The sequence below is a fragment of the Medicago truncatula genome, chromosome 1, assembly GCF_003473485.1.
Source record: "Medicago truncatula cultivar Jemalong A17 chromosome 1, MtrunA17r5.0-ANR, whole genome shotgun sequence".
Classification (NCBI taxonomy): domain Eukaryota; kingdom Viridiplantae; phylum Streptophyta; class Magnoliopsida; order Fabales; family Fabaceae; genus Medicago; species Medicago truncatula.
In genome coordinates this window covers 44486593-44498155 of record NC_053042.1, presented here as the reverse complement: position 1 = coordinate 44498155, position 11563 = coordinate 44486593, and the positions used below count along the sequence as shown (strand labels likewise).

At 37.4% G+C, this 11563-nt stretch overlaps 2 protein-coding genes across 2 annotated transcripts; one reads left to right on the top strand and one right to left on the bottom strand.

Moving 5' to 3' along the window:
- Positions 1–464: 464 nt before the first annotated feature.
- LOC25484817 (putative disease resistance RPP13-like protein 3) lies at positions 465–6070 on the bottom strand. The gene is made up of 2 exons (XM_013613816.3): positions 888–6070; positions 465–778 (listed from the first exon to the last, which is right to left on the bottom strand). The coding sequence occupies exon 1, from the start codon at positions 5583–5585 to the stop codon at positions 918–920; it is 4668 nt and encodes a 1555-aa protein (XP_013469270.1). The 5' UTR covers positions 5586–6070; the 3' UTR covers positions 465–778; positions 888–917.
- A 741-nt stretch (positions 6071–6811) lies between these two features.
- Positions 6812–9438, top strand: LOC25484816 (uncharacterized). The gene is made up of 2 exons (XM_024784447.2): positions 6812–6960; positions 7067–9438. Exons 1-2 carry the CDS (start codon positions 6948–6950, stop codon positions 9220–9222), a joined length of 2169 nt encoding a protein of 722 aa, XP_024640215.1. The 5' UTR covers positions 6812–6947; the 3' UTR covers positions 9223–9438.
- The last annotated feature ends 2125 nt before the right edge of the window (positions 9439–11563 follow it).

The following is an 11563-nucleotide window of genomic DNA, read 5'->3' as shown; positions in this document are numbered from 1 at the left end:
CATGCAACATATCCCATGGTTTAAGCTTAAGGAAATAGAGGAATGCTTCTGGTATGATTTGTGATAGAAAAGTATCAATGAACTTTTAACGAAACTGATTGTATGATACTGAAAGTTGAAAATATGTGGTGAAGGTCCATAGAATAGAAGCACTGGTAAATAGTAACAAAGAATATATAGAGGACCTGCTCATAATTTAAAGAGAATAGTATTAAATGCGTTAAGATAATAATGCATTATGGTATGCTAGAAACCAATGCCTTTTTAAGCTGCTGCAGCAAGCAGGTTATTTTTCTTTAAGGCACCAACAAACCAAAGTGGTCATCCACTACAGGCAGCCTCTACACATTTGATTGCACGGTTCATGCAGATCAAAAAATTGACATAATGTAGATAAAGAAATGCTCAATTCAAAATTTGAGTTCCTTCACTCATCAATCAGTATTTAAAACTCCACACAGAAATCAGGACAACAGCTCCATTAATAATAACAGTCTAGGAAAATAACTTTTTCAAATACAAATATTCTTCACACACAACACAATATTATGATTCCACAACACAATGTCAAAATACAAATTATAAGTCCATAAACAAAATTTACAATTCACACACACTTCAAACAAAGAACCAAACTCAAAACCATCCTTTATTGTTCCACAGCAACATGTGAATAGTAGTTTCATTTGCACTATAAGCAATTAAGTTGACGAAGTTTGTTGAATCCAATTGAGGCTTCCTTCAGACCAATCCACAGTAGATATATGACCACAGCTCACTGCCACGCCAAGAGTATTTTACATAATTAAACTACAGTATTGGGTGTCAATTGAGAGTGAAGGATAAAGAGAGCAAACATATAAAAAACGAGGCAACTGAGTACTCACCATGCTGTGCAATGATGGAAATATATTATTCTACTGAAATTTAGTTTGGACGACTTGACAATTGGTTGGGATGTTATGCGCCTCAACATTGATTTTCATTGGCATGTTTGTTAACTTCAATTCAAGCAGAGTGTTGACATGCTTTAGTCCATCAGGAAGCATTTGCATGTTTGGACACGATCTGATTTCCAGTTGTCTTAGACATGGGAGTGCTCCTGGATCTATCTTAATTTCCTCCAAATGCTGCAGCTTCCAAAATTTTAAGACATGAAGCTGAGGAAAGCTTTGAGATTCGCAAACCACAGTTGTGCCCACGTATGACTCTGCGAGTAAACACAGTGTTCGAAGATGTGGAAAATCTTTCAAAAGTATCATGGGATCATCCTCTAGTTCCGAATGTGATAGGGTAAGTTCAACGAGGCTCAGAGGGAATTGAGACAGAATAGATGAACTGCTCAATCTTCCCAGCAAATACATGTCTGTGAGATTTATGTTATTTTCCAAGGACTTCAAGTGTAAATTCCAAGGTCGACCTTCTTCATCTCTTGATTTCAGTCTCAACGATTGAAGGTGTTCTAGTTTCGTAATCCAGTCTGCTACCGTGTCAAGTTGAGCTATCATTGCCTCTTGGTTTAGTGACATTGATTGGCATGCTAATCCCAATTTTGTGATATTGACCAATCTGTCCAAGCCATCCTTCACTGGAGTCTTCTCATCTACAAACAGTCCCCACAAAGTTTGGAGGTCAGATAGAGAATTACCTTTTGGTTGAGGTGGAAATCTGCTTCGGAAAGTCTCGCTCAAGAACAAGTGTCTGAGTTCCATCTTCCATATTGAGCTAGGTAGAGTATGAATATAAGTATGTTTGAGATCAAGAGTCTGTAGCTTCAACAACTTGCTTATAGATGATGGAAGTGACTCTAAGTAAGTCCATCTCAAGCCAAGATACCTTAGCCGTGAAAGTCTTGCTATGCGATTAGGCAACTTAGGCTTGTAAACGCGTTCAAGATCAAGCACACGAAGGAGCAAGAAGCAATCACTTGAAATACATCCCTTGAGAAAGCTACCTACTTGATGCCCAGGTTTACTCCCCTCTTGAGTATCAAAGGAAAGAAAGGAGAGAACGTCCTTGTAGTAGGTTTTAAGGGAAGTTGAATCAGTAATGTCGCCATGAATATGATCATTCCAGATATCATCTTTATCAAGATGATCTGCAACCCGGCGAATAATGGACTTCTTTGGATCTTCATTCGAATCCGTGGAAGATTGACGGCCATGTAGAAATCTAGACTCATTAGCCTTTGTCAACCAGAGTTGTCGCAAAGCACTAGGGAGACGACATGTTTTCACCTTTCCATTGCGCTTTCTCTTGGAAACTTGGACCATGTTCCGATCTATCAACTCTGTCAAGTACCTTTCTGCAACTAGCTCTGGCGGCATTTCGTCATCTTCTGTCTGATGAACCAGACTCTCGGCAACCCACAAAACAACCAACCTTCTGACAGGGATCCCAAATTCAGCAGGGAATATCACAAAGTAAAATAGACATCTTCTCAGATAAGAAGGTAAGTTATTATTAATTGTGTCGAGCATTCCAGACCAACTTTGTATTTGATATTCATTGAGCTGCTCACCCCGCAATACTCTTGACCACTCCTCATGTGTAACATCTTTATGCGAAAGAAAATCACTCATTTTCAATATTTGTGATGGCAGCCCCCCACATTTCATTACAATTTCTTTTCCAACCTTGATAAGTTCTGTTTCTGACTCGGGGTGAATGTCCACCTTCAAATGTCTTGTGAACAACAGCCAACTAGTTTCATCATCTAGTAACTGCAGTGGGTGAACAAAGATCGTACCTGCTGCATGTTGGGATACATTTGCATTGCGAGTTGTAAAAAGAACTCTGCTTCCCGTTGACCTATCGGGTATGGCCCTGTTCAAGGTATCCAAGTATACTTGAGAAGTTTCTTTTATGCCATCAACAATTACGAGGTACTTTGTATGCGCCAAGGTTGTGAGTACGTAATCAGTTGACAAGACTTCTTCTTCTACAGTAATTTGTTCGGCGGCTTCCTTGCCAATTTCTGCAACAAACTGGTTTGTCGTACAATTTGAAGGCAGTGACACCCATACGCGATGCTGAAAATGATCTACAACAGTGTTATCTTCAAATATCAACTTTGCTAGTGCTGTCTTACCCGTGCCTTCGATTCCAACAATCCAAGTAATGCAGCGACGTTTCTCGTCTGACAGTAACTCAGCCATCAGAGCTTGTCTGTCATCGTGAAATCCAACCACACTGGAGTCATTGGCAACGAAAGGCAGTTGCTTCCTTGCACGTAATATTTGAAACATGGATACGGCTCGGCTTTGAATTTGCACCAAACGATATGCTTTTCTTCTCCTAGAAGCTTCTTCAATTTTGTTTTTGATACCATCTACCTTCTTATTAAGAACACATCGGGTCCAGTACTTAAAAATGTAGATGACATTTGGCTTATGCTTCAGTTTGGCATCATATTTGTTAATGACAGATTGAGCTTCAAGGGAAATATCTCTCAGTTGCTCCACCCAGATTCTGGATCTTCCCTCCAATTCTCCCATCTCTTGTGCATCCAGAAGCAGCGCATCCATCAATTCCTTTTCCCTTCTGATTGATTGGACTTTCTCTTTGAGCCCCATGACAGGCCGATACGAGGAGGAGGAGGAGGCGGCTGCTGCTGGCATGGCACTAGAATTTTCTGCGTGTTCAACAATGATTTCATTATCAATATCTCTTTCTTGTATGCCCAATAAAGGTACAAGGTCTTGTTGATTTCTTTGAACATTTGCAATGCAATAAATGGCCTTCCTATCTGATATATCAAGAATCTCTTTCAACAAACAGTTGATATCCTTGGCAAACTTAATTCTGCTCAAACAACCACCCTTGCCTTTTGCATCTCCATCAATAAAAAATTCACCATTTTGAGACACGACTCTCAGTTGATCCACCCAGGCTCTCTGCCTTGTATTTAGGCCTTCCGCACTTTCGGCTGTATCATTCAAAAACACACGCATTACAGCTAAATATCTTTCCGTACACTTCAAATTATTGGCTGTAGACCTCCATAAATTCACAGTCCATACAATAACTTCATAAAGTAAATTACTCAATATGAAAAGGAACACTCCCAGGACAGGGTGAAACAGAATCAGGCTGGAAATCGCTGTATAACTTACAGTGGTAAAAAAAAGTTGCGGAGACTGTCTTATTTTTTCCCTCACCTTCCATTTCTTCTTCTTCAGACTCCGCGCAATAAATTTATTAAGTGAATAACCCAAGATGAAAAGGATCATTGCCAGGACCGGGTAAAACTTAAACAAGAAAAATATCGGTAAATAAATTACAGTGGAAAACAAGAAGCGCGTAAACCGCCTTATTATTTCCCTTCTCTTCCATCTCTTATTCTTGTTTATACTCCACGCAATAACTTCAGTAAGTGAAAAACTCAAGATGAAAAGGAACGTTCCCATGACAGGGTAAGACTGAAACAGGATGAAAATTATGATATAAATAACAGTGGAAAAAAAGAAGCGCAGAAACCGTCTTATCTTTCCCATCCATTTCTTCTTCTTCTTCTTCTTCTTCTTCACCATACTGGATTTAGATGTTTTTCTTCCTCGATCATGAACAATTTTGTAAGCGGGAGAGATGATTACTAACAATAAAAACAAGGATGGTTCTGAGAATTTGGAAAGAACAATAACAGGGCAAACAAAAAGGAATAGGATGTGGAGAATTATCCAGCTCTCTATTGACAAGTCTGGTACAGGGGATGTTTTTTTGAATCCCACTCCCATGTCTAACTGTCCACCAACTTCGTAAGTCAAACTTATGTGAACTGCATCTCCAATTCGAGTCCCAATATACTTCATCTGTTTTTTAAATTCATTTTCAGAAGCATAATCGGCTGAAAGATAAAGGAGCTTCTTAAGCATACCCATTTTAGACCGTCTTTCCTTGACAAGGATGAAATTACCTGCAACACTTTCAGTATAATTGCAAAGTTCCTTCACCTCTTCCAACCACACATATTCTCTTTCACTTGCTGACCGCAAACTATACACAATATTTTGCAGCTCAACAAGTTCGCCTTTTACTTGTTCCACCATCTCGACCACCTCATCACCCGTAACTATAGTAGTTTGACTCAGAATGTGATCAAGCTTCTCCATTGCCGGGGCCACAACTGAGGTAGTTGTTGATGACGGTGCTTCTCTTCCTGGAGTTTCAACAGAGACACTGACGACATTTGTGTTCAAGTTCATTCCAGTCTGAGAGATGTCTCTCATCCTCCTGCGGATCTTCTGCAACTCTTTCCCAACCTTGTGTTTGTCAATCCAATACAGAACTCCCCATCTCCTCCTTTTCACCGATTTGATCACAAACGTTTCTATCACATCCTCTGCATCACCAGCAACTTCCTTCAACTTCTCTTCCCACTCATTAAACTCTTGTTCTTGTTCTCCGTACGCACGCTGCCCGGCCTGTTCCAACAATCCCTGCATTGACCTCAGCTCTCTTTCAATCCATTCTACGTGCCTAATTGTCCCACCACCCAACACTGCATACTCTTCAATCAGGATTTTGGATAGACCGTTTGCGACGTTGGCGGCTGATAAAGCTAATGAAATTCCAATGTCGGCCATGCTCAAGTAATATTAATGATGTAAGCTCTATTATTTAGTGAATATTTTCTCATGCTTTTTCAATTCTAATTTGCTTTCTTTGGACTCAGTTGGAAGAGGACCAAGATAGGAGATATTTTAAGCTTTGGAAGCAATGAGAGGTGTGTGACTTAACTGCACTACATGAGTGGGAAAACAACCAACGTTATTATTGGTGGTTGTATACTATTGATAGGTTTAGGCCTCAACTTATTGATAACACAATTGTCTGCCATTTTTCATTCATGACATGACATGTCATGGTGATAATTTGTGTTATAATGGGAAATGCCTGTTACCACGAAGACTAAATCCACAAAAAACAAGAATAACAGCGACACCACCGTGTTTTCCACCAAACACCTAATTAAAATAATACTAGTGATAACCGTATTGCACTGTATCGTGTATTTCGTGATTCTGTATCTTGTAAGAAATAGCATCGCTGTAAAATAATTAAATGTACAGCGAAAATGCAATCAAATAGCTCATTCTTTCTTTATTTTGATTCAAAATTTAAATTAAATGTAAATTTTCAAAGTGTGGTAATAATAATGATATGTTTAAACCTAACAATAGAATTACACTATCAACAAAAGAAGGAAGCCTAAAGGCATTGCTCCAAACAGAATAGAAATCAAGTAGAAGCACTAAAACAAACAATGTTACTAGCTGGTAAGAAAAATGTTTGTTTCAGGACTTTATCTATTCAATTCAATAGTGGTCCTACTTTGCTTCCTAAGGCTGATCAAATAATTCACATAGATATATTCAAGAGACCTCTGTTCTGCCTAAGGAATGTACTCTTGCTTTGCTTCCAACCCTCCTTTTGGAATGTAATTTGCACAATTTTTTTATAATGAAAGTAAGTAAATTTTTTTTGTTTCTTTGTTTGGACTTGGAGGAGGATGAGAAGGAAATATTTTGGAATCTGCATAAGATGGGAAGAAGACGACAAAGATATTTGTGAGTGATGGCTGTATATTATTGACTAGTCCAGCCAATTGGCAAAACATGTCTTCCCTACTAACAAGATAGTCCACAAATCAAATGGACATAATTTTGTTTCATGTCTATCAATTATTAATGTTTGGCATTTTTCATTAATGGCATAATGTGACATGTTGAAAATTTGTTTTCTATTTTTTTTTTTACGATTATTACATGCTACCTTAAATATAAAATTTTAAAAAGAGTGATATATTGATATATGCATTAAGCTAACAGAGGTACTTCAGTAAGATAGGAAACCTGAAGGCATTGCTCAGTCAGGCATAACAAGTCATATAGTTGTGGCATTTCTCAAAACAGAATAGCAATCAAGTAGAAGCACAAAAGCAAGCAATGTTACTCGCTGGTAAGTTGGACGTTTGTTTCAGTATTTATTTATTCAATTCAACAGTGGTCCTGATTTCCTTTCTAAAAAGGCTAAGAAAACCATTGACATAGATATGTTTTTTCAGTTGTTTTCAGTTTGATGGTATATTCAAGAGAATCAAAATCAGATAATCACAATACTCCAAGTCTGGAAAAAGAGTGGAATGTATTGGAACTTCGGATTTTGGTAGCTGTTAGTCTCTTCTTACAAATGGTACTCATCTTTTTGGGTAACCGAAGGAAGCATATAGTTGATAAAAGGCTAAAATTGTTGATATGGTTCACTTATCTGTCAGCTGATTGGGTTGCTACCGTTGCTCTGGGAATTCTTTCCAAAGACACTAAAGATCATAAGACAGACACCAACTTTGTAATTATGGCCATCTGGGCACCATTTCTCCTTGTGCATCTTGGTGGTCCTGACACAATCACTGCCTACTCTCTTGAAGACAACCAACTGTGGCCACGACATATGCTTGAATTACTCTACCAATTAGCAGTTGCAGTTTATGTTGTTTATCGGTCATGGAACACCAATCCCCTTAAGTATGTCACCGTTCCTATTGTCATGGCAGGAATAATCAAATATGGTGAGAGGACTTGGTCACTGCGGTCCGGAAGCAGCGATGGATTCAGAGAATCAATTCTCCCTCCTCCAGACCCAGGACCAAACTATGCTAAATTCATGGATGATTACACTGCTAAAAAAGAAGAAGGGTATCATGTTACCTTAGATGAAATTAATGAAACTACTCCCTTAGTATTGGATCCTAATTCTCAAGGGGGAACCAAAATACCAAATACAAAAATTCCAGATTGTCAAGCTTTACGTGATGGATTCAAATTCTACAACATTCCTGAGTGCCTATTTGCAGATCTCATCTTCAGTTTTCAAGACCACAAAAGCAGCCAATATTTTTTTCAAGATTCTAACTGGAAAGATGCTTTTAAAGCAATTGAGGTTGAGCTAGGATTAATATATGATATTTTATATACAAAGGCAGTGATAACATATTCCTACCGCGGCATCTTCCTGAAATCTGTGAGCTTTTTCTGTACACTCTCTGCATTAATCGCATTTTGTTTTCTACATAAACATAATGTATATGAACTTGATGATGAAGGATACAAACACAGGTATTATGACCTGGTTATCACTTTTGTGCTTTTCGTCGGGGCTATTCTTCTTGAGATATATGCAGTCATTGTTTTACTTTCTTCAAGTTGGGTAATGAATTGGCTGAGCAAGCATACGAATCGGAGAGTGGATCTTCTCTACAGGTTCATCTCGTTTTGTCAAATTTGTTTCAAACTCTCACACACTATCAGGTGGTCTAATCAAATGTCACAATTCAACCTCATAAGATTCTGCTTGAAAGATGAGCCCGTAAAATGTATCAAATTACAGAAACTCTTACGCATCTATGAGTTTTTCGAGAAGTCTTACTACCAAAAAACAAAACAAGTCTCTGAGGGATTGAAGGAACTCATTTTTGACCAGCTTAAGGATAAGTCTAAGGAAGCAGAAGATATTGAAGCATGTAAAACATTATGCGCTCACAGGGGTGATCGAGTTCTTAACAGATGGAGGTGTGATAATGTTTGTGAGATTAACCAGAGCATTAAGGAGGTAGAGTTTGATCAGAGTATTCTGCTTTGGCATATTGCTACAGATCTTTGTTATTCTTCAGATGATGATGAGTCTCAAAACATAAATCACATTGCCCTTCAAAGTCGTGAAAAAAGCCAATTGTTGTCGGATTATATGATATATCTTCTTGTTGTATGCCCTTTTTTGCTGCCCAATGGAATAGGACAGATCAGATTTGAAGACACGTGTGCAGAGGTGGATGAACTTTTGAAAGAGAGAAAATACATAAAAGAGAGAAGTCAAGTTTGCAAGATGATACTTAGAGTGAATACAGATATTCTACCATCAGAGGTTAAAGGTGATAGAAGCAAATCTGTGTTGTTTGATGCATGTAGGCTTGCCAAATCACTGCAGTCTTTAGAAACGGAGGAGAATTGGTCGAAAGAAAGGAAATGGGAAATGATAAGTCATGTTTGGGTGGAGATGTTGTGTCATGCCGCAAGCCAGTGTAGAGGACTTCAACATGCTAAGCAACTCACCCAAGGTGGTGAGTTGCTTACCCATGTCTGGCTTTTGATGGCTCATTTAGGTATAACCGAACAATTTCAGATTTCTAAAGGTCATGTAAGGGCAAAGTTAAAGCTCTCATAAAATGTTTGGTGGGTAGTTAATCAATCAGTTACATTACATATGTCTTTTTTGCAGCTTCAGACAGCGTATAGGAGTGTGCCGTCTATTTTGTGAGTAATCTAATGATGTAATGTTGAAATTTGGTTATAAGTTTGTTCCATATGTACCACTTGGTACTGCATGATAATGTATAATGGTGATTTGTTTGCGACAGCTTTGACCGTGAGTTATGAAAAAGAATGTTACACTGTCTTATTTTCCTAACCTGGTTAGAGTTTATTATGTATTTTATGAACTGATTGATGATTAAAGTTCTGGATTATGAACGATTAATCATATTCAAGTATTGAAATTCTACTCTTGAGATATGACCTTTACCCACTATTAGAGAAATCCAACCGAAACATTTTATTCAAACAGGATATCTACAATTGAATCCCCTTCCTTTTGAATACATCAGTTAGAAACAGTTACAGCAATTTCCACTATTAAAAATAACATGCTAACTTTGTTCTAGAATACACTTTAGTTTTGGGACTTGTAGCTAAAAAAAACATTGAAATCTTACCTGAACCATCTTACGAAACTCAATTGTACGGCTTGGACCATTTGAACATAAAGAAAAGGACACCTGCATGAATGTCCGAATTGTTCGTCAATGTGGTACTTACAAACTTAGGCCAAATAACTACCGCGAGGTTGCACAGAGAGGTCATTGGCATTGTATGGCAACAAGAGGAGCACTTGTTAACCAACCAAATCTAGTATTTTAGAATTTGTGTAGTAAAAGAAGTGTAAAAAATGTATGTCCAGCAGCCGCTAAAATCAAAAAGCAAAAAATAAAAAACAGACAAATAGACAATCTTCACCCGTAAAGCACAGGTAGTGAGTAGTGACACATACAAATTCGTTCCAAAAGAGTGTAACCAGGGCCGGTAGATTTTTGGTGTCATGAGTGGATCAATAAAGTTATATTTTCTAATTATTCAAATGTCTTTCTTCTTATATATTTTGTTGTAAAGATTCATTCATAATCAACATTCTCTAAAAAGGTATTTTATCAAAGGGAGTTAAAAAGGACTATATCTATTTAATATTACTATTAAGTAAAATAATATTTTTAGTGCCTTTTAAGAAATTGTGCCATGGGCTGGCGCCCCCTCTCGTCCACCCTCATGGCCACCTCTGGGTGTAAATAAAAGCAATCTCAAATATTTCCGATTGTCATGTTGATGGATCTTAATATTGGAGTGGGATAGATTTGATTCATTGATTGTATTGATCTTTAGTCTTGCCCTCCCCTCCAAACTAACAAAGCTTAAATGTTAGGCATCAAAGTAAGAGAGTTACTTTTCCCACCCTATGTCTATCCTCGCGCGCCCTATTTTTTTTTTCCAAAATTACCTTCGGAGCATTCCGAATTATATAATCCGGAATGGTGTTTTCTTTTGTTAAAGCGTGAAAAAAATGAGTAACGGATTTTTTCGGAATTTGTAATCCGGAAACTTCAAAAAATAGGGCGTGTTACATGATGTTTCTGGATTACATAATCCGGAAACCCCTTAAACACCATTTTTCAAGGTAAAACAGTTCGGATTATATGATCTGAACTGTATCAGCACAAATTATAACCATGTTTGTAACATGGATAATCATTTTAGGGACAATATTAATCTTCCTAACTCTCATCCTTCTCGTTTGGGTCATTGTTACCTGTTCTTAGTTAAAAACCGAGTTTTCGGGCTACTTGATCGGATTGCTCCGAAACTTCCTCAGAAAAAATTCAAGGACCATAGAAGGGACTCCGCCCCTCAAAATCCAAAATTCCATCGTTTAGACCCATTTTTCATTTTTTTTTAATTTCTCATATTCTTAGAAAAATCCGAAAAAAATTGCATTAGTTTTATTTGATTTTTAGAATTTTTTTGGTGCTATTTTTATGATTTTATTTGACAGATTTTTAGCATTTTTACTTAGTTTTTTTGTTGTTTTTAAAAGCAAAACTCAAAATTGCTGAAATGTGAGAGAGTCTGATTGCTGATTAAACATAAGAATTGTCTGGATTATAAAATCCGAAATAGTAAACATGAATCCGGATTTTAAAATCCGAAATGCACCAGGCATTTTCGGAAATTTTACATGGCGCGGGAGAAGGTCATAGGGTGGGAAAAGTAATAGTCTCAAAGTAATGAGTAAATCACCAATTTGGTTCATGTCTTAAATCACCAATTTGGTCCATGTCTTTGTAAGTGATTCTCAAATTAGTCCTAACTCCATTAATATTTCAAAATAATATATGTCTTTGTCAATGGTTTCTCAATTGAATCTCTCGTCATGTGAAAAAAACATAGAAACATGAGTC